This window comes from Rhincodon typus, chromosome 19, assembly GCF_021869965.1.
Source record: "Rhincodon typus isolate 14 chromosome 19, sRhiTyp1.1, whole genome shotgun sequence".
In the NCBI taxonomy this organism is placed as follows: Eukaryota; Metazoa; Chordata; class Chondrichthyes; order Orectolobiformes; family Rhincodontidae; genus Rhincodon; species Rhincodon typus.
In genome coordinates this window covers 45,891,062-45,915,133 of record NC_063350.1, presented here as the reverse complement: position 1 = coordinate 45,915,133, position 24,072 = coordinate 45,891,062, and the positions used below count along the sequence as shown (strand labels likewise).

Here is a 24,072-nt window from a genome sequence, read left to right as displayed (position 1 = left end):
AGTTGCCCTTGATCAAACTCTGAACAAGTTCAATTGGCCACACTGGGGAAGAGAGTGGGGTTCCTGGTCTTACCCTTTCCACACCAACATTGGCACCTTGATATTGGTGCCGATATTTTTATGCATTCCCCACTCCTCTCTCCTTCCCAGCTCCATTTCCACATTTGGGAAGTCCCAGAAGTTCAATTGCCCCATGTCTGGAATGCATCTTGGACCCACAGCTTTCTGACTCAGAGGTGAGAATGATGCCCACAAGCCAAACGATTACGCAGTTGGCTGCTCATGCTAGACTCAGTTTATGACTTCTGCCCCTCCCAGTCTTGAAAGCACTTCACTTACCTTCAGCGCCTCATACAGACATGGTGAATCACAGGTAAAAAATTATCCCACAGAGGTAATAACTTACTGAGTCTAGCTTTCAACTGGAAATGCTAGTCAAAACTTTCCCACTGTTGAACATGTTTCACAGTTGAATTATTTGTAAAACTCATCAGACCAGATGATTCCAATGGTGTTGAGGTTGAGTAGAAGCTGGTGCCTACGGAGGGCAGGAGAATAGGGTTGGAAGTAGGTAATTTGGAATTACTACTTGACTATTGGGATTAAAGATTATTTATGCAGCACCTCAGGAAATTTTTTTAAACCACGATAACCGAAACACGATTATGTGAACTGTATACACTCTGTGAAAGGAGCAGGAATACTGGATACTTAGTTATGCTTTAGAACAATTTTTATATGATCTAGATACTTCGGTGGAACTATCACTTAAAAATCATCCCTTGAATTTGTCTTTCTTTATCAACAAAATGTGCTCCTTGAAAATGAGAATCGGCTCAAAACAACACAAGAAGGAACTTGGCATTGGATAATCTAATCAACATTTTGCACTGCTTTTGTCTGCTCTGTGGGAATAAGAACAAGGGGAGGGTTGAGAAAGGGAAAAACTGTCACCTGCCTATGAAACAGCAGTAAACTGATAAACGCCATCAGTAACAACACTTTGATCAACACTATCAGTAATATACTGCAGACACTATATATCTTTTGGCAATCGGACAAGTTATATAACTTTTTTTATTCAATGGGATGTGGGCTTGGCTGGGAAGGCCAGCAACTATCTTGGTTTCGAATTGTCCTGAGTTGCTCGCTAGGCCATTTTGGAGCTAACCACGCTACATGTAGGCAAGACCAGGTAACAATGTCAGATTCATTTTCGTAAAAGATATTTATGAATCAGATTTTTATAATAATCAATGATCATTTCATGGCCATCATTAACTGAAATTAGCTTTCAATTCCAGATTTTGTTGAATCTAAATTCCACCAGAGAGTTTGGGTAAAGGGGTCATTTCAGGTCAGCAGGCAGTAACTAGTGGGGTGCCCCATTTATTTACAATATGTATTGATAACTTGGTGGCAGAACTGTATGTACTATCGCCATGTTTATGGATGACACAAAAATAAAGTGGGAAGGTAAATAGTGAGGAAAGACTCAAGGTATTTACAAAAATAATACAGATGAGATGAGAGAATGGGCAAAAACTTGTCAAATGGATTATTGTGGCAAATCATAAGGTTATGCACATGGCAGGAAGAATAGAAATGGATTTTGGGGCCCTTGTGCATGAATCAAATAAAGCTAACACCTAGTTTCAACAGGTGATAGGGAAGGCAAATAGAATGTTGGAGTGTATTTCAAAGTGAATGGACTACAAACATAGGGGTTTCCTGCTAAAACAATATGAGACACTATTCAAACCACACTTGGAATACTGTGAACAGTTTGGTCCCCTTATCTAAGGAAAGATATACTGGCATTGGAGACAGACCAGAGAAGATTCACTAGGCTGATCCTGGATATGAAGGGATTTTCTTATGGTGAGAAGTTAAGTAGGTTGGGCTTGTCTTCATTAAAGTTTGAAGAATGAGAGTACAACTTCTCAACGTATGGAATGTTTAGGTGACTTGATAGGGTGCAGAGAGGTTGTTTCCCCTTGTGGGAGAGTCTAGGAACAAAGGGCAAAATTTCATAGTGAAGGATTACCCATTTAAGACATACAAGTAGGAATTTGTTTCTCTCAGAGGGTAATCAATCTGTGGACTTTTTCACTGCAGAGGACTGTTGAGGTTGGGTCATTAAGTAAATGCAAGGCTGGGATAGACTTTTTATTAATCAGTAAGGAAATCAAGTGTTATGAGGATAACAAGGAAAGTGGAGTTGAGGGTTGTGTAGTAAGTCCTGATCTGACTGAATGATAGAGCAGATTCAATGGGCTGAATGGCCTATTTTTTCCACTTCATCTTATACACAACATATAGGAAGACTAGCCTGAAGCATTTGAACTGCCCTGAATAGCCTGTTGAATGCTGTAACTTCTATATAAATCTATACACAAAGTGGAGCTTTTATTTCATTTACCATGACCATGAAATAGGATCATAAAAGTGTTAAAATCAAGAGTCATTGCTTATGAGCTATACCATCTGAAAAAAAAGTTATTAAGGAGAGTGCGAGAATCCAAAGGCATTTTTGTGGCATAGATCAAAACTGCTTTCATAACCTAAAGGCAATATTGTAACACAAGTGTTGCGAAGTGTTTCAGAACGATGAGTCAGAATGAATTGCATGCAATTGTAATCAATGTGGCTTTGAAAGCCAAAGGTGTGTTTATGTGCATAAGTATGTATCATATCCATGTCTGCCTTGTACGTTATGATGCCTTCTGTTATATCACAATTGTACTTCCTATGCTGAAGAGCTACTCAATACATTTCCTTTGAGTCACGATTATAACATTTATCTGCCTAACTCAGTTGCTCACTGTCCTGTGTCTCTGTCAAACCAATCCAGCCAGAACTGTAAATCCCCTTTTCCCCAATGCTAAGTCTGGATCCTCTTCATACCCTAGTCTGTGTCCGTCATTTAAAACGGACACATCTCACTCTCTCATTCTCTCAACACTTCAATTCCTTTCCATAGTTGTGCCATCCCCAACAATACCAAATCCCTGCTCCTGGATAACAAACTCAAGAGTTTCTATAGTTCTACAAAACCCAGTTTAATGTTGTCCCACTATTACCAAAGCACATAATCATTCCATGTGTCTTCCAATGCTATAACCTCGACACTCAGTTTTACAAACTGTCATGTAGGTTCTTTCAAAAGCTGTATGGTCCATACTATCTTGCTTGAGTTGTTCTAACTTGATTGAGTTTTTTCAAGAAGTAACAAAGAAGTTTGATGGGGGCAGAGTGGGGGATGTGATCTGTATGGACTTCAGTAAGGATTTTGACAAGGTTCCTCATGGTAGACTGGTTAGCGAGGTTAGATCACACAGAATACAGGGAGAACTTGGATACAGAACTGGCTCAAAGAGGGGTGGCGGTGGAGGGTTGCTTTTCAGACTGGAGGCCTGTGACCAGCGATAGCCACAAGGATCGGTGCTGGGGTCCACAGCTTTTTTAAAATTTTTACAAATGATTTGGATGTGAACATAGGAAGTATGGTTAACAAGTTTGCAAGATGACACTAAAATTGGAGGTGTAGTTTACAGTGAAGAAGGCTATCTCAGAGTGCAACATGATCTTTATCAAAAGGGCAAATGGGCCGAGAAGTGGCAGATGGAGTTTAATTTAGATAAATGTAAGGTGCTGCATTTTGGAAAGGCAAATCAGAGCAGGACTTATACATTCAATGGTAAGGTCCTGGGGAGTGTTGCTAAACAAAGAGACCTTGGAGTGCAGGTTCATAGTTCCTCGAAAATGGAGTTGCAGGTAAATAGGATAGTGAAGAAGGCATTTGGTATGCTTGCCTTTATTGGTCAGTGCATTAAGTATAGGAGTTGGGAGGTGATATTGCAGCTGTACAGGACATTTGTTTGGCCACTTTTGGAATTCTGCATGCAATTCTGGTCTCCCTCCTAGGGAAACTAGAAAGGATTCAGAAAGGATTTACAAGAATGTTGCCAGGGTTGGAGAGTTTCAGCTTTTGGGAGAGGCTAAATAGGCTGGGGTTATTTTCTCTTGGGCATCGGAGGCTGAGGGGTGACCTTAAAGAGGTTTATAAAATTATGAGGGGCATGGATAGGGTAAATAGGAAATGTCTTTCCTGTAGGATGGGGTCGGGGAGTTCAAAACTAGAGGGAATAGGTTTAAGGAAAGATATAAAAGGGACCTAAGGGGCAACTTTTTCACATAGAGGATGTTACGTTATGGAATGAGCTGCCAGATGAAGTGGTGGAGGCTGGTGCAATTACAACATTTAAATGGCACCTGGATGCGCACATAAATAGAAAGAGTTTAGAGGGATATGGGCCAAATGCTGGCAAATGGTACGAGATTTACATAGGATATCTGGTCGGCATGGACGAGCTGAACCGAAGGTAAAACATACAGTTTTCCTAATGGACAGCTTTACAGAATTCCATCATGTGGAGGTACCAGTGTTGGACTGGCGTGGACAAGGTCAAAAGTCACACATTTCGTCTCTCTGCCTATAAACTCTGTGACTGTGTGTTCTCCTCTCACTGCCCCGATGAAGGGGCTGTGCTCCGAAAGCTTGTGATTTCAAATAAACCTGTTGGACTATAACCTGCTGTTATGTGAGTTTTGACAGAATTACCTGGTGTTGTGTGAGTTTGACAGAATTCCATCACAAGGCATATTCTGAAATCACTGGAATGCCATGTAATGTTGTTCCCTAAATGAATCTTACTGTAAAATGGTATGAGCTCCAACTCACCAAGAGCAATGGCACAACAAAAAATTTTGACTTATTTAGCACATTTAATGTCATAAAAGACCCTGAGGCTCTTCTCAGGAACATAATGATAAAAAGATTTGCCGCTGAGCAACATAAAGAGAATTTAGGGCAGATGGCCAAAAAGGTTGGTTGAGGAGATAGGTTTTATGAATTGATGCATGTACTTTTTGAATTATCACAATGAGTGCAGCCCATCCTCAAGTCTTCTCCTTTTTAATTTTCCCTATATTTTCTAATCTATCCAGCTCTTTACTTGCTACTTTAAACTATATGAAAGGCAGTGGCCCAGACTTGCAAAATGTTGACTGTACATTGTGCTTTATGTTGACTTTAGGCTTCTGATGTTTGCATTTATCATTTGGGCCTCCTTGCTTAAATACCACTTTGTGCTCTTCTAGCACTTCCTCAATGACTGACATACTGTAACTGATCACCACTTTAAGTAAGTTGGCCCAGTTTAACTATACCTTTTTAACCCTTTAATGGAGACTTTGCTCCTTCCTATTAATACCAATAGCAAATAATAGCATGTGTCATCCTACTCTAACACTAGAAAACTGTGATTGGAATAACAAATTTTCACACCAGTTTTGCACAAAGCAATGTGGCTTTAGGACTTCTCATATTCTTCTTCCAGGATAATGGACACTACTGTATCTGTATCGACAATGAAACTCAGTTATTCATCTCTGACTTTCTGCTGTGACCACCAGAACTAATTCTACAGCTTTATTATCCTCATTTCCAATGTGGTCTTTCTCTTGCTCTCTGAATACAAGCTCTGACCTTCCTGCTTACTCGCTTCTGTTTCTGCACCTATCATCCACACATTTAATGACATCCAGGCACAGTGTGGTGAAAAGAAACTGCAGGAGTATTTCTCAAATGGAAATGAACCTAGTGTAGACCATAGCTGTCATCTTTGTGGTGTACTGAATTGTCCTTCACCAATGCTGAGGGAGCAAACTATTGGCGAAGGTACCTTGACAGAGAAAGAAGTATCTTTGAATGATGCAGTAAACAGTCCTTTTCGTTATTTATTGTAGAATGATTTTTGTTTTACTAAATACATACTAGACTTAGATAAACATTAAGAGAATCTTTCTTTAAGATGAAATGTACTGTGGTAAAATAAAAACAAATATGTAACCTAACCTGTTATATTCCAAGTATTGCTGATATTTGGTTTAATCGTATGAAATTGTGGTCTGGATTTTTGCTGATTAGGAAGCTCTTTTTTAAATGGCAGGCGTGTTCTGATTCTGGGATTACTGACCCCATTTCCAGGGTTTCTGGTTTACACTAGGGCTTTTTAAGGGTGTGGGCTGGTTCAGTTTGTGAGCTCGTAACCAGCACTCCCAGTATTGGCCTGCTCCAATACTGGGATAGGTAGAGCCTACTTCCCTACAAATTTCATGAAGTTTGGCCAGGTTTTTTGAAGAATTAGAACCACAGTCGAGAGAATTGTTTGCAAGTTTCCCTTTTGCACCAACCCACCCCTCATAACTCTTCACACCCCCATGCTAAGCTCAACTCCCACAAATATTAGAGGGGCATGGATTGGCATTGGATGACTGCAGAAATATAAGGGTACCTGCCCCGGCAATGAAAATCCCACCTTTATGGACACTTCCATGTGAGGTAGGAGGATAAAGCTAGGAATTTTTTTCCTATTTCTTGCCTTTAAGATGAAATTCTTGGTGTTATACATTCCTTTACACTCTGGTGTATACATTCTTTTAAAGTGTGAAATAGTGATGCACATTGTACAGCTGCCTAATTCCTGCCTTAAGTAAAGTTGGTTTAACAGCGGCTCCTTGCAGTCAATCCTGTATGTGTGAGTCTTTTCTCAGGGCAATGTACAACCAGTAGCTAACTGCCTGCTTCAACCTCTGACAGTTACCTTCGAGATGCATGGAGTTATAGCTAGGGAATTTGCTCATCCTGTATTGGATTAGGATAGTGGCTTGGTGTCAGCAGAATGCATTTGGAAACTGCTGCAGTCTTTTTCAATACTGAGTGGCAGCACGTAGATGAGGAATAGAAAGAAGCCAAGAACATCCTGTGGGGAAGCCGGTAGGGGTGTTCACCAGGAGTAACAGTATGGGAGCTGGAAGAGAAGCCATTGCAGGGGATTCTCTGGCACTAGTAAGGTAAGCCTGGAGTGCAGGCTCATTCAGCTAGTTGACTGTGGAGAGGGTTTAGAGGAGAATAGTGTGGTTAACTGTGTCAAAGGCTCAGGTTGAGAATGATGATCAGGAAATGTTTACCTTTGACACAGTCCAGCAGGACGTGATTTGTGACTGTGATAAGAGCTATTTTCAATACTGTGGAATGGACAGAAAGCTGATTGGAGAGAAAGATGGGAACACGCTTGGGAGGTGGATATATCTTTAGGAATTTTGGAGAGGAAACATTAGTTAGAGGTGGGATGGCGTCTTACAAAGACAGAGAAACGAATAGTCAATTTTAAGAGGAGAGGATTTACAATGGCAGGTTTGAAGAAGAAAGCATGTGAAGAGACAGAACCATAAACAATATCAGCTAACATGGGAACCAGCAAGGAAAGTTGGATGGTCAGTCGTTTAGTGTACTGAGGTCTAGAGAGCAGGATTTGGATCATGAGGACAAGATAGATTGGGAAAGGGCATGGTAGATGAGCAAATAGACGATTATGTAAATTCAGAGTGGGGCAGGGAAGTTTAAGGAAGTTTGGCCTGATGATCTGGAGAAAGAGAGGGAACTGGCAGAGGTAACTGATTGGTATCAATCTTTCTGAGGGTGGAGTAGACAGGCGAGAGGAGTTTAAGAAGTTGATTTGCAATATATAAAAGAGTCTGTATGTTATCTTTGCATTGCAGGCTGACCATTCAATACTTAGGATTAGGACTGGAGCAATATAGCACCTCAAACCTGTTCCAATTGTCAATTAGATCATGATTGATCTCTGTTTGACTGGCTTTGAATTTTTTTGACATCTTTGATGGAATATGGACATCACTGGCGAGGCCTGAACTTATTCCCGGAACTAATTGCCTTTGGGAAGATGAGGGTGAATCTGATATGCCTAATAAACATCTATCAATGTCAACCTCAATTGCCCAGAATTCAAAACTTTGTGGGAGAGAGAATGCCAAATTTTCTATTCCTATTGTGAGTTAAAGTGTTTTCTGATTTCTCTCCTGAATGTTCCCCTCTTGTTTCAAAAATTAGGTTCTTTGTTCTGGATTTTCCTTTTATTAATTCTTTTATCATGGTAAACACCTTAATTCAGTCAAATAAGCATGAAGAACTGCAAACCTGAAACAAAAACAGGAAGTGCTGAAGAGACACAACAAGTCTAGCAGCATCTGTGAAGAGAAAAACTGTTAACGTTTTGAATCTGGTGACCCTTCTTTAGATGAAGACGTTCTGACTTTGTCTTTGTTCAGCACTTCCTGTTTTTGCCTCAAATCACTGACTGCTCAGCTGTTTACACTCAAGTTTATGAAACCTGTGTTCATGACTAAAATCTTTAATACTTTGTATCAATTTGTTAAGTGTTCTGTTCTGCGACACTGTCCAAGGTCAGTGAATCTTCCCTGTGGCCTGATGCTCCCAAATGAATGCAGTTCTGTGGACGGGCTGTGACTGAATAACTGTCCAACAGAAGCAGCATTTCCTTTCATTGTCTTACATCTTGCTTGAAATAAAGAAGAACCGTCAATGAATCCTTTTGATTAAATTTTAGAAACATGCATTGGCTTTTACTGGTGCACGTACCTGGTTTACAACATGCCATTGCTCCTCCTGTTGCTTTTCTCTCACCATTAAGAAAATATTTGGATTTGTCTCTCTTGAATCCAAAGTAGATGGCCTAATTTTAAACTCAGTCTGCCAAGCTTTTTCCTATTCATTTAATCTGCCTATGTGTCTTTTTGTACCTCCTTTTCTATACAACTTACTGCTCCTCCTAACTTGGTGTTTACCTCTGGGTTGGCCACTCTATGTGTATGTATAGAGCAATACCACATGTCACACTCACTTTTTCCCTACTCCACTTACTAGCTGAGATCTACGGCTGAAAGTTACCTTCTGTTCCATAATTCTGACAATATAGTCTTTCATGCAGAGATTGAGTTTTTACATCACAGATAAAGGCCCTTTGGTCCATTGTGTCTGTGCCAGCCATTAAGTACCCAGCTATCCTAATCCAATTTTCCAACAGTTGGCCCATAGCCTCACATGCTAAAGTGATCATCTCAATAGTTCTTAAATATCTTGAGTTTTCTTGCCTCCCCCATCCTTTAGACAGTGAGTTCCAGTTACTCGCCTCGTCTGGGTCAAAAAACATTTTCCTCAAATGCCTTCTAAACGTTCTGCTTTTTAATCTTAAAACAGTGCCCCTGGCTGTTGACCCCACCACCAAAAGGAAATGTGTATTCTATTTATGTCTCTCATAACTTTGCACACCTCAGTCAAGTGCCCCCTTAGCCTTCTCAGTTGTAAGCAAAACAACCCCAGTTTATCTTATCTCTCATCATAGCTTGATCACTCCAGGCCAGATAACATTGTGGTGAGCACATTGCTGCAGATACTGGAATCTGCTGAAAGCAAAAAATGCTGGAAATTGCAACAGGTCAGGCAGCATCTGTGGAGAGAGAGCAAGCCAACATTTTGAGTCTAGATGACTCTTCATCAGAGCCAAAGTGTAGTGAGTCTACTCTGCAGCCTCTCTAGCGCAATCACATCTTTCCACAGTGTGGTGACAAGAATCGCTCACACTACTCCAGCTGTGGCCTAACTAATGTTGCACACAATTCAGTTGAACCCTTCTTGCTCTTATATTCAATTTCTTTACGAATAAATTCACATATCCTGTTTGCTGTCTTGGCCATTTATCCTGCTGCCTTCAAAGATCTATGGACATGCAGACCAGAATCCCTCTGATCCTCTGCACTTCCTAGGGCCCGACATTTGATGTGTACCTCCTTGTCTTGCCAATCCTCCCAAAATGCACCACCTTATCCTTTTCAGTATTAAATTTCACTTGCCAATGTACAGCCTATCTGACCAGCTCATAATCCACCATTGAAAATTTAAAAATAGTTTCATCCATTGGATGCACTTTTGATTTGAACAGGCCTAGTAACAAAATATGCAACCCCAAAAGGTTAAATTTTACAGCAAGTGAGATTAATGAACTTGGGCACTAAGAACTGAAGTGACATGCTTCAGTGTGCCTATATTACCTTAATTGGACATTCTTAGAGAAAAGAAAACTTCCAAATCTAACATGCCTGTGTTTCTTATGAACACAATTAGCGAATATAAGTTCTTGGCAATGCAAGTAGAACATATCCAGATCTTGCCTGGTTTCTCCTACTACCTCCTATCTCTGCCAGCCCTTAAACTTTTGGCCACAATCTACAGCTCACTGACTGAGCCATCTGAGAAAAATTCCTTCTGTTCTATTTCACATTACACAGAGGGACTCATTGTCCAGGCTGCTCCTACGTAATATCCACTCCCTTGTCTCCTGTCCAGACATATGCCGACTTGCTGTGTAGCTAAGGTGAATTGTTGCAAAAGAACACAACTAAAGCAGGAGACCTGCTTTGACTCATTCAGAACCTGAGATGGAGAGAATTGCACAATACTGTGGGTAGGCAAGAACTAGTTTATGTCAGAGGACCTTCTCTTGGATCTGCTCTTGGACATATCTAAAACAACATTTTCTAGATTTTGGATAGGCAGATCCTCAGTGAGGAGAGGGAGAGGTATTTCCTCTGTTCTGGAGTCCTGTCAGTCATCCTCATGGCCATGTAAAGAGATTGTATGGTGCCCACCAGTTCACTTGATGCTGCTGCAGGGTAATAGCATCACACCATGATTTGTTCACAAATGTTCCCTTTGTTTTTGTTTGGTCTAAATCAACTATTTTGGTTTCATTGGACAATAAATTTCTTCTCTATAAGGGGGATATGTGTGTTGTGATGATTCTTATTTGGCTGGCATTGGTACAGTCAATGTCACTCTCTTTGGTCCATCATAAAAGGACTATTCTTCCCCAACAAGCATTTCTGGGGTAGTCATTTGCAGGCCTATATTTGACTTCACTTCTGTGCCCGACTCCTTACAAAAAAACTTCCAGGGCTTCGACACTAAATATGTCTTTCTCCAGTGTGTAATGTACCTATTTCAGAAAATCTGTTTCAATAATCACACAATCTCAAGAGAAACAAACACTGATAATTGCAGATCACAAGCTGCTGTTAGTGAGTGATCGCCAAAAAGTGTCTCCTGCAAAGGTAAGATAGGTGCTGTTTTAACTTGTACAAGATATGAAGACTGAGCCAAAAAATTTTGGATGGCACTAGGCTCAGTGGTTAGCACTGCTGCCTCGCAGCGCCAGGGACCAGGGTTCGATTCCAGCTTTGGGTGATTGCCTATATGGACTTTGCACATTCTCCCTATATCTGCGTGAGTTTCCTCTGAATGTTCCGGTTTTCTCCCGCAGTCCAAATATGTGCAGCTTAGGTAGATTAGCCATGCTAAGTTGCCCATAGTGTCCAGAGATATGCAGACTAGGTTGGTTAGCCAAGGGAAATGCAGGGTTAGAGGGTTAAGGTAGGGGGCTGGGTCTGGATAGGATGATCTTATGAGTGTTGTTGTGGACTCGATGGGCCATATGGCCTACTTCCACACTGTAGGGATTCTATGATTGGATTTTACAACCAGTTTTGCCAACTTCAGAGAGTCTTTTGCTGATGCACATTAAGTATCTGTCTGATCATGGCAATATGCACAATATCCTCTGAGTGCTCAGCAGCCAGTGTTTGGGATCCCTTAAACCTCTGCTTGAGTACAACATAGTCTATCTCCAACATATATCCTCTGGTTTTTGTGTCTATCGTGAAAGAGCCCATGGCAACTCCTCATCTTGACAATCTGTATTGATTTGAGTGAAGCTGTTTGGACTGGTAAGTGCAAATGATAAAATTCATGAAGGGAAGTGATAGTTTCTGTTGGCATTGCCAGATGTAGAAAATTTTGGTCTTGGTTCTTTGCTGCCTTATGACTTCCGTGGAGGAAAATCAAAAACGATAATAGCCCTGATTTTTATGGGTGGGCAAGCTGGGAGGGAGCAGAGTGAGCATTGAGGGGAACTTGGTAATTCTGGGGATCTGATTTGGCAGGATCTTGCCTGAAGTTGGTCAGATTAACAGGCTGCTTGGTTGCTGGGCAGGAATGCTAGCAGCAGAAGGTCACAGCCGAATACTGTCATGGTTTATCCAACATCCCTCAAATGCTAACCCTCTTCATCCTTCTGTCTATCCTCCAGGTTAACATCCATCCCTTCTCTGGGTCCCACTCCTTCACCCCTTTTTCCTCTTTCCTTCTTCATCTGCTTTCTCTCCTCCTGCTGCACCTCCACACTCCCTCTCAGTCTACTCCTCCTTCCCAATCTCCCACCCTCTTCCCTTCCAACCACCTAAACTCTCCCTCCCTCCTTCCCTCTCATTCTAATCTTGTTGCTATTTGCTCCCCTCCTTCTACTGCAGCCATTACTTCATGAGCCTGTCTGTTCAGGGGTTATGAGAAAAAATGCTTCTTTTGTCAATGATTGTTTGGATTTGATAGCTCATTGAGAATTAACATCAGTTCATACTTAAATTCCCACCAAAACTAATGAGGCTTCAATGAGCCTGTGCTCCAGAATGAAATAATGGATGCACCTATTTTCAAGGGTCACCAAAAATCATTAGCAGATAACCTAATAGCTTTAGGCACTCTCAGGCTAACAGAAGGTTTACTTTCTGAAACATGCAAAACATGTTCTGTAGCTGTTTATAACCATTGTACCTATCTTTTCTGACTGAACAGGGAATGTAGGCTACACAGTTACCGCTCACAACATCTTTCACTTCCTCCACATGGTTCAGGTTGGTTGCTGTATTGCTAGACCTTTTCCTATCTTAATTTTGAACAGTGAACTTCTCACAAATAATAGGCTGATGAAAAGTGAATTATTTTAATATAATGCTCACTCTGTGCAAATACTAGGACTCTTCGCTTTAGAGTCTCTGGATACTATTTGTGTTATGGCAAAAAATAAGGTCACCAAGAGGACAATAAGAATGTACCTTAACCTTCAGTTTCCTGACAATAAGATTTTTGCTTTCTGTACTTTTGTTCATTTCATATACTCTGTGGTACCAATGAGGAACTGTGCTTGAAGGAAGTGCTGGTTATAATTAAGGCTCTCACCATTGGCTAGATGGTGGGGTGGTTTTAATGTCACTGGAATTATAATCCAGAAAACCAGTTAGCGCTTTGAGACAGGAGTTCAAATCTCACCACAGCACCTAGTAGAATCTAAACTCAATGAATAAATCTGAGATTGAAAGCTAATCTCAGTAATGGTACCGAGGAATTGTCATTGCTTTTCGCAAAAACCTAGCTGGTGTGTTAATGGCCATTAGGAAAAATGTTATTTAACAGTACAGAACATGAGTATTTTTTGGGAAAAAAAAACATAGTTTGTCAAAACAATAATTACAAATGCAAGGGGAAAACTAATATTTATGCTGCATGAAAGGAGAAGGCTGATTAGTTGGCACAAAAACAGAAGTTGCTGGAAAAGCTCAGCAGGGCTGGCAGCATATGTGAAGAAAAAAATCAGAGTTAACGTTTCGGGTCCAGTGACCCTTCCTCAGAACAAGGGAGGGTCACCGGACCCAAAATGTTAACTCTGATCTTTTTCTTCACAGATGCTGCCAGCCCTGCTGAGCTTTTCCAGTAACTTTTGTTCTTGTTCCTGATTTACAGCATCTGCATTTCTTTCGGTTCTGATTAGTTGGCAAGTTGATTCTCTGATTGCTAGAGAAAAGGCCATGGATTTGGTATTCTTGCAAAATGTCCTGATGAATATAAGATGAAAATGTGTCTTTTTCTTCAGCAATACTTTAGAAAAGGAAATCCACTATTCTTACCTAATCTGGCCAATATGGGAGTCCTGATCCATAACCATGTGGTTGAGTGTTAACTCTGAAATGACCGAGGAAGGCACTTATCCAAGGAAAATTAAGGACGGGTGGCAAATGCCTGCATCCCATGAAAGAATAAAGAAATAAAAAAAAACTGTGCCCCCAGACTGTTCTATCAGGTCCTCTCCATATGACTTATGGCCCTCAGCTTACAACTTTGCAAACTCCTGCTATCATACCGTAGAAAACAGTTGCAAAACGTCTGGCCTTCCACCTTCCCATTTCAGTTTTTACTTCTCAAGAATCTGACAGCTTGTAGTTTCCACTCACCACTCACTTAATTGCCAAAGGTACATTTAATCTCATTCACCTGTATGCAAGTTACTTGATAAAGCTTTGCTAAAAGCCTGAATGGGGTTCCTGCTGCATTGCTGTTTGTCCTGTACTTCACCACCTTTCCAGTAGCTTTCAGTTCCTGACCTCTTGTCCAATTCTTAGGTCATTTTCACAACATAACCTGCTTCAGTAAATTGCAGTAAATTCAATCCAATGATGTCCTAACTCCAATTTTGTATTTTAACATCATGAAGGCCTTGGGTAGAGGGAGACTTCAATGAAGCGAATGACCCAGTTTGAGGATTCTGTGAAATGAGTTCTATGAGGAATGAGTTAGTACAGGTGACAGGACAATGAACATCTTACCACCAAGCAGGGAAGACGTAGATAGCAAGAAGATAGTGCGTGGGGGTGACTTGGACCCTTGCAAGCCGCAAGAGAGGAAACACAAATATTACTATCAGCTTTGAGAGTCATGTTAGAAGAACAAGGAATCATGTAGTGAATTCATCATTCCTGCAGCTTTAGCAGGAAATCATGCTCAGAAAATGCATGATTCAGAGACACAGGCTACAATACTAGCACCTATCCCCTGCCAACACTGCTTCCAATTTGCGACTCGCCAAGGGGTCAATGACCAAAGTTAGTATCTCATCTTCCACCGATAATGCCTGCAAGTCTAATCCCCAAGTAGCACTGAAAGTAACAGCCTGAATGCAAACCCATGGTTTTAGCTGATAAGCGAGAGCCAAGTTCCTTGGAAGCACTGTTGCTAATATGGATAATGTGGGATTTCCACTTGTGATTAGAAGAGATCCATCCCTGGCACCAGAAGACAAAGGGCCTTCTTATTATACATGTATTATATTCATTTAATAGAGGAATAAAAGAGTTAAAGGTGTGTTAAAAAGATATTCCTGAATTAGCCAGATATTTTGAATGTCCTCAAGAAGATTGGTAAAGGTTTGAATGTGAAAGTTGCTGTCAATTTTAAAATACAGCAAATATTATTAACGTGATTGCCTTGTTGTACTTTCTGTGTGGAAGCAGTGTCTATGTCAAAGTGTTTGCCGTATTGTTTTTCTATATCATGTCAAGAATTCCATTGTGGCATACTAGTACGTTACTTGCATGTAATATCAGCTAATAAAAGTTATGATAGCCATTTTTTTTCCCTTTCTAAACAATTCTTAAAAATTACCAGCACTTTCCCATATATCTAGTTGTGTGTTAAAAGGTTGCGTGCAATGGCTGATGATCAAGCGCAGATCAGTGATGATGTGATGGTCATCATCCCACAGGAGGGTAGGTTAGGGAGTGATTCTCAGCAACATCCCCTGACCCCCACAGCCTTTCCTAATACCAGGTCCCTTGATCAGTAACAGAGTGCCTTTGACAGCGTTTGTGGCTGTATTCACTGCCTGGCAAGCCTCCTGCACATTGCAGGTTAACCCCAACAGTAGTGGGATGAGATCCTTAAGTGGCCAATTAATCACTCACTTAAGGGCCTCAATTGCCAGCATCCAGAGCTCTCCCATCACTGCCATATTCAGGCTGGAAGTGGGAAGGTGGTCCCCACCCATTACCTTCCTACTTGATTAAGTGTGCCGTGCCACCAAATTGCCATGGAGAGGACACAAGATTCTGGTCACTTTGTTTTCACTTGGGTGCTGGTGACACCCAGGTCTATGTAACCACCACCATTATTGCTAAATTATCAAACTGTTTATTCAATTTCCAGTCCTGAATAAATGGAAATTTGCTGCACGTGAAGACTGAAGCCATTGTTTTCTGTCCTGCTGCAAACTCCATTCCCCGACAGCTAACTCTATCCCTCTCCCTGACACCAGCATGAGAATAAGTCAGCTGTTTATGAGCTGCATGCTATGTTTCACTTTGAGATGATCCCCTATCCATTTCTGTACCATCACTAAGACCCTCTGTTTCCACCTTGTCATTGTCGCTTGGCTTCACCTTATCTCAACACATCTACATCTGAAACTCGCTCTCAAGCTCTTTTTGTCTCTAGATTCGATAATTTCAAAGAATTCCAGCTTGTATTCCAAGTTCTCCGCTCAGTATACTTCAGGCATCTGTTACCCTTGTCTTAACTCACACTCCATTCATCTATCACCCCTGTCTTGTTGACCAACATAGAGGGTAAAGTAGCCATATTCCCAGAGAACCAATGTCTCATTAGAGAGAGATAACCAATAGTAGTTTTACCGCACCTTAGGCAAGGGGAGAAGTTGAGAAGGAAAGTTCATCATGGTACATTCAGCCAGTTTGGGAGTTGAACCCATACGGTTGGCATCACTCTACAATGCAAACCAGCCATGCAGCTAACTGAGCTAATGGACTCAGAACCTAGCCCTCCTCTTGTGATTTGATTTCTTTATTTTATAACTTGGGACATTTTTCTCAAGTTCAAGGTGCTTATTAATATAAATTGTTCAATTTATTGTAATTGAAATTAATTGTTGAAATTATAACCATGTTCATTATAAACATTTTTTTTGTGCAAGGCTCACTGAAATATGTTCCACTAATGGAAGTCGTCAGTAGTACCTCTGTATTTTTATAAAATTCATAACTAATCTGTGAAATTTTGCGGCACTGTGGAAGACATTGCTGATGTGTGTGTCTTCTTTACTCAGAATTCAGAATCGCTGGACACCTGTATCCAACGCATCCTCTCTGCCCTGTACCCTCCTTTTGACGCCACTGCTCCCACAGTGCTCAGTCAGATCTTCAGGGTCATTGACACTGCATACAAGGGGGATGGGCTCTGCTGTTTACTGGATTTCCTAATTCCGGCAAAACGTATCCTGGAGAATGTGCAACAAGAGGCTTGTGTAAGTGTGATGAATTATAATGCATTTTATGTCTTTTTATTATAATGCATTTTTACATTATTACAAAAAAAATCGTACACGGGATGGATTATTCAGATCTGAATTAATAGGAATCTTTTTGATACCTTTATGAAGCATTCTCTGAAAATAACTGAGATCTTGTTGTGCACTTTGCACTGCTCGTCCATATTGTTCTGAATAATGCACCATTTTGTTTGTAGAATTCCTCTACATGGTAATCCTTTACAGCACTGAAACTATACTAGTCAAGTATTATTTTGTGGAGCTTCACCACGTAAGCCAACAGGCTATTGACATAATGAATTCTACTTACATATAAGAGATAGGTTTGAACACGTTGATATTCAATGATTTAATTACCCATCTGGCTGTACCACATTAAGTGCTAGCAGGCCTCAGAGAAAAATACATAATAGGAGCAGGAGTAGGCCACTTGGGTCTTTGAGTCTGCTCTGTCATTCAATATAGGTATGGCTGGTTGTTCTGAACTTGCTTTCTTCCTATATCCTTTGATCCTTTAGCACGAACAACTATATCTCCTTCTTGAAAGCATTCAATGTTTTGGCCTCAACTGCTCTCTGAGGCAGAGAATTTCGCAGGCTCCCTACTTTCTGGGTGAAGAAATTTCTGATCATCTCGGTCCTAACTGGTTTATCCTACATCCCTAGAATGTGATGCCTGGTTCTGGAATTGCCGGTCATCGAGAACATCCTACATTTACCCTGTCTAAGCTATTAGAACTTTATAGGTTTCCATGTGACCTCAACTCATTCTCCTAAACTCAAATGAATCTAGTCCTAACTGATCCAGTCTCTCTTTGTACTTCAGTCTTACTGTCCCAGGAATCAGTCTGGTAAATTTGCGTTGCACTCCCTCTATAGCCAGAACATCTTTCTTCAGAGAAGGAGACTACAACTGCACACAACAGTCCAGGTGTGGTCTCACCAAGGCCTTGTACAATTGCAGCAAGACATCCCTGCTCCTGTACTCAAATCCTGTCACTATGAAGCCCAATATACCATTTGCGTTCTTCATCCCCTGCTGTGCGTGAATGCTTACTTTCACTGACTGGTGTACAAGGATTCCCAGGTCTCACTGCACCTCCCCTTTCCCAATCTATCACCATTCAGTAATAATTTGCCATCCTGATTTTGCTACCAAGGTGGATAACCTCACATTATCCACGTCATCTGCCATGTATATGCTCACCAACTCAACTTGTCCAAATCACACTGAAGTTCTCTGCATCCTCCTCACAGCTCATCCCTCAACCCAGCTTTGTGTCATCAGCACACTTGATATTACATTTACTTCCGTCATCTGTGTCATTAATATATATTGTAAATAGCTGGGACACAAACACTGATCCTTGTGGCACTCCAGCAGTTGCAGAAAAAGATATGTTTATTCCTATCTTGCATTTCCTATCTGTGGACTAGCTCTCTATCCCTGCTAGTACACTACCCCCAATCCCATGGGCTTTAATTTTACCTGCCAGTCTTTTATATATGTCCTTATTGAAAGCCTTCAGAAAGTCCTTGTAAACCACATCCACTGGTTTCCCCTTATCAGCTTTACTAGTTACAGTCTGTCAGACTTAGATTAGCTTTGTCAAATTTGTCAAAAGGGTTACCCACAAGAAGCATTGAGCTCCATTATTGTATTGCAGGGTCAAAAACCAATCTCTCTTAGAAGGAACTGATTAAAAACAACAGAATTAAATTGGAAAGACTTTTTTTTGCATAGAAGTGAAACTCACAACTCAAGATAATATAATTACTAAGTATCTTTGAGTGTTTCGTGAAACTGACCACCCAGTTCAATGTTATACGGTCAGCCCACAGGTTAGGAGGATTGCCAGACCACAGACGTTGCACAGTTGTATAAGCTCTAAGGGAGAAAATTCAGCAAGATCTGAAAAGACTGGAACCAGAGAACATTAATGCAAAAGTTGAACAAATTAGTTGGGCTTCTCCCATAGCAGTACTAAATAGTGTAAAATTGTGTGGGGTTTATAAAGTAGTTGGAAATCGGGTCTAGAGTGCACTCCATCCAATAATTTTTCAAACATCAATGATCTGTTCACTACTTTTGTCAGGAGGCTGCATTTTTTTTTTCAAAATTTAGATCCGACAAATGCCTGTCTGTCATTGAGTTAAATAATGAATCAAAGCCTAGGTTGCTACCTCATCTGATGTAGAAACTAACAGGGAGGCGTTTTGGTCACATTTTGATGGCTTATCAGTGACAGCAAATGACATTGATAGAAGAACTCAAAGGGATCCTGTATTATCTTAGTTGTATGACTAAATGATTAATGGGTGGTCAGTACAAATAATGAATTTAGTGATCAAGTAACTTTCTAACCATAAGAATGAGTTTGTGGTTGATAAAAGTTGTGTTATGTGGGCAATCAGTGTTGTAATTTCAGAAAGAAACTGTCAACAGTTAAAGTGTGACCTTCATGATCACTTGAGATTGGGTTTTACAAACATCTGGTGGTCAAGACTGAATAAGGATTTTGGAGAATTTGAAAGCAATCAGCTATTTATTGTGTTGGGCAGCCATGTGAATTAGGCTGAGGTGTTTTCAATTAATTGAACAACAATGAGCAAAACATCCAAGATTCTGTGCAGTTTGATTGTTTTTTATTGGTTCCTAGAGGAAATCAATCTTGACACTAAATCTCAGTTTTGTTCAGGAAAGTTTTCAAATTTCGTGAGATGAATGGCTAAGATACTCTGAAGCTCCACTGTATCATCCGCTTAGAATGGAGCAGCAAAGCACGTTATACAAATTATTGAGCATGCTCTTGTTAAACAAATGCTCAGTGTGAACTGGAAGAAGCTGGTGATATTTCTTGTTAATTTATTATAGCAAGTTTTATACCACTGGTATGCTTCATTCTTAGAAGAAAGCCTCGAACAAGGGTTTAATTGTTGAAGACCCATTTAGCACCATCAACAGAACAAAAACTCATCAAACAAAGAGAGAATCTTGATGGGAGTACAATTAGAGAGAGAATTCTGAAGTTGAACCATAGGGTTAAAGTAAAAGGACATCATTTTAAGGGTTGAAGTGACAATTAGGAAGTCTTGTAAAAATATATGATCCTTGATTGTACTTGCTCAAGATGTTTGGGAGATTAAAGATTTTGTTTGTACATTTATACTGTCTTTTACCTACTGAGGTTCATGAAGAAAGGAGTTTTTAAGATTCAAATGAATATGCTGAATTGGACAGTTGCATACAAGTGGAATATCAAAAGTTAGTTACTCCAACAAAGTTATACCTGAAACCGGTGCCAATCTGATGGAGAAAATGCAATTGCACATCCATGGTTAAATCAGTCCTTCTGGGAGAAAACATCTCCACAGCCTCAGGCCAAGACTAGTCAAGATCCTTCCTCAAGTTCAGAGTTCAAGTCAAGGAACGATCTATCCTATTCGGAATAGGAAACCAGTGGTTAAGTTGGATTTGTAAATAGATGAAAAACAATGGATGTATATCAATTGTGTGGGATTTTGAACATTGTGTAACATATTCACTAAGGAAGGAAGAGTGTAATAAGCACCATCTTCTGGCTATTTTAAGTACATGGCAGAATAAACTTGGTTAGTTCAGTCGGATGAAGGGTCTAGGCCCAAAACGTCAGCCTCTCTGCTCCTATGATGCTGCTTGGCCTGCTGTGTTCATCCAGCCCTGCACCTTGTTGTCTTGGTTAGTTCAGTGTTGACTTTCCGTGTGCTACACATTGTTTTAATCTATCCTGCAAAGATATGGTGGGGAGGGCCGAAGGATTGATTAAGAGGCCATGGACATGCATCAACAGGGATATGAAAGATCCTTAACCCTAATCCACTGCCAGGCCATCCGGATATCCTGGCACCTTTTCACATGGAGTGGGATATGGTCTGCCATTTTGTAATAGCAGTAGCAGAAGCAGAACGAGGCCCCTGAGCCACAATGAATTGGCTCCATAAGCACCTCAATCCACCCAGGATTACTTAACACCTAATCCACCACTGGTGAAATAATAATGAAGATGAGTCAGTATCCGACTAAGGGCTCTTCCCTCAGCCAATGTTTACCTCCTTGCCCTTACCACCTTGCACAATATTGACTTTTCCAGTCCCCCCAGTGAGCCTGATCCCCAAGATCAGTGATCATAAAATATCTTACATTCCAGACTATTTGCAATCTCAACATACACTTCCTTTTTTATCATTGAAAAATGACACAAGATCTTTTGCATCCACCTAAGGAGAGAAATAAAGCATCAGTTAAACTTTTCATCTGGGAGACAGCGCCTCTGACGATGCAACAGTCCTTTTGTGTCAGTCTAAATAGTGTGCTCTGATCTTGGAGTGTGGCTTTATTCCTTTCCACATCCAAAACTGAGATAAGCATATGTTACTGACATATTGCTGTACAGTCGGAAGTGCTCATAATTTAATAAAATAACCTTGTGAGTTTTGAAATTATTTTTAATTCCAGTTTAGAGGGTTCAGAGATGGAATTGCATGCACCCAGGGAATTCAGCACATATTCAACTGAAAATCTGAAAATGTTCTCCTTTTGTTGTACTGTTAAACTGAAGCCCTGTTTACTTATTCAGATGGAATCAACTTTTTTTTGAAACAGCTTTAAGATTTTGACAGGATAAGGTGCTTTATCGATAGAGAAATGATTATTTAAAGAGAGAACGAATATTCAGGATTATCTCAAGATTCTAATACATTTTCTCTGCCTGAACTGCTAAATTGCATAAATGAGCAATTCACAGGTTAGTATTTAAAGAGGGGTTGCTAATCTGTGACTTTAGTGGATTTCAGAACAAAGCGTTGTGTCATGTCTCATGGTCAATAAGTCAATGTACCTCCAAGATATAAAAACATAGAAAATTGGATAAAGGTTAGGCCATTTGGCCCATCAAGCCTGTTCTGCCATTCAGTGGGATCATGATTGATCCTGTCTCTCAACACCATACTCTCACTCTCTCCCCATGCCCCGAATTAACTTTAGCCTAAAAAGCAATCTATTTATTTCTTAAACATACTCTTTGGCTTGGCCACATGCTACTGTGGTAGAGAATACTCTAGGTTCACCACCCGCTAAGTGAAGAAATTTCTTATCATATCAGTCTGAAATGATTTATTGTGTATCCTCAAACTGTGACCTTATGTTCTGGACATCTAGGCCAGGGGAGGCATCACTCTTGCGTCCAGTCCGTCCAGCCCTGCCGGAATGTGTTAATGACAGTCCCTCTCATTCTTCTAAACCCAACTGAACACCAACCCAGCCATCCCAATCTCTCCTCATACGACAAACCTGCCATTGCCAGGAACTAGTCTAGTGAACCTTCGCCACATTTCCTCTATGACAAGTATATCTTTCTTGGTTAAGGAGATGAAAACTGCACGCAATATCTCGGGTATTTTTCTAGCCAAGGCCCTGGTACAGCTGCAGCAAAGACTTCTTTGCTCCTGCCCTCTCGCAATGAAGGTCAACATACCATTTGCCTTCATAATTGCTCGCTGCATCTGCAGATATTTTCTAAACTACCTGTTCAGAGATATTCTGGGGCAGGTGGGACTTCAACCTGAGACCCCTAGTCCAGAGGTAGAGACATTACCACTACACCACAATAGGATGCTTGCTTTCAGTAACTGGTAAGCAAAGATGTCAGGTCCCTCTGTACATCAACATTCCCCAATCAATTACTATTTAAATAATCCTCTAGCATTCTATTTTCCGTACTGAGGTAAATAGCTTCACACATTTGCCCCGTTACTCAGCTTGAAAACTCTTTATACGCTACTCACCACTCACAATCTCACTTAATTTTATGTCATCAGCAAATTTGGAAAACTACATTTGTTTCTCTCATCCAAATTATTAATATATGTTGATTGTCTTATTGTTGTCACATGAGATACAGTGCAAAGTGTTGTTTTGCATGCTATACAGGCAGATCGTACCATACAAAGTGCATCAGGGTGTCAGAGTGCAGAATACAGTGTTATAGCCGCAAAGAAGTTGCAGAGAGAGAGATCAGAATTAACATTTGAGAGGTGTATTCAAAAGTCTGATAACAGCGGGGAAAAAGCTGTTCTTGAATCTAATCGTACATGTATTCAAACTTTTATATCTTCTGCCCGACGGAAGAGGGTGTAAGAGAGTATAACCAGGGTGGGAGGGGTTTTTGATTTTGTTGGTTGTTTTCCTGAAGTATAGATGGAGTCAATGGATGGAAGGCTGGTTTGCATGATGGACTGGGCTGTGTTCATGACCCTCTTTAGTTTCTTGCAATCTTGGGAAGAGCAGTTGCCATACCACACTGCGATGCATCCAGATAGGATGTTTTCTATGGTACATCTATAGCAATTAGTAAGAGTCCTTGTGGACATGCTGAATATCCTTAGTCTCCTGAGGAAGTAGAGATTTTGTTGTGTTTTCTTGACCGTTGCATCAAATGATGGACCAGGACAGATTGTTGGTGATCAAACCTCATAAAACTTGATGCTTTCGACCATTTCTTCCTCCGCACCATTAATGCAGACAGGGGCATGCACTGCACTCTGTTTCCTGAAGTCAATGACCAGCTCCTTTGTTTTGCTGATGTTGATGGAGAGATTTTTGTCTTTACACCACACTGCTAAGCACTCCATCTCTTTCCTGTATTCTGTCTCATTGTTATTTGAGATCCGATCTTACAATGGTAGTGTTGTCAGCAAACTTGTAAATGGAGTTGGGGCAGAATTTGGCCACACAGTCATGAGTGTATAAGGAGTATAATAGGGGGCTGAGTACGCACCCTTGCAGGGCACCTGTGTTGAGGATTGTGGTGGAGGAGGTGTTATCGCCTATTCTTTCTGATTGCAGTCTGTAGGTCAGGAAGTCGAAGATCTAAGGATATATTGCAAATAGCTGGGGCCCAAGAACGGATATTTTTTGCATTGCAGGTATGCTTTTTCATCACCTTCCACTCTGAAAAAGACCCATTTATCCCAATTGACTGTTTTCTGTCCACTAACCAAATCTCAATCCATACCAGTATATTACCATTAATCCCATGTGCTGTAATTTTGCACAATAACCCCTAATGTGTGACTATTAAAACCTA

The 24,072-nt window shown here is 40.6% G+C and overlaps 1 protein-coding gene across 1 annotated transcript in view; it reads left to right on the top strand.

Annotated features, from left to right (window-relative positions):
- Window positions 1-24,072, top strand: part of LOC109933340 (pleckstrin homology domain-containing family G member 4B-like) — a 177,200-nt gene that overhangs the window by 53,491 nt on the left and 99,637 nt on the right. The window contains exon 2 of the mRNA XM_048608477.1: window positions 16,728-16,925. Within this exon, the coding sequence (XP_048464434.1) occupies window positions 16,728-16,925 (198 nt within the window). The remainder of the gene's footprint in view (window positions 1-16,727; window positions 16,926-24,072) is intronic.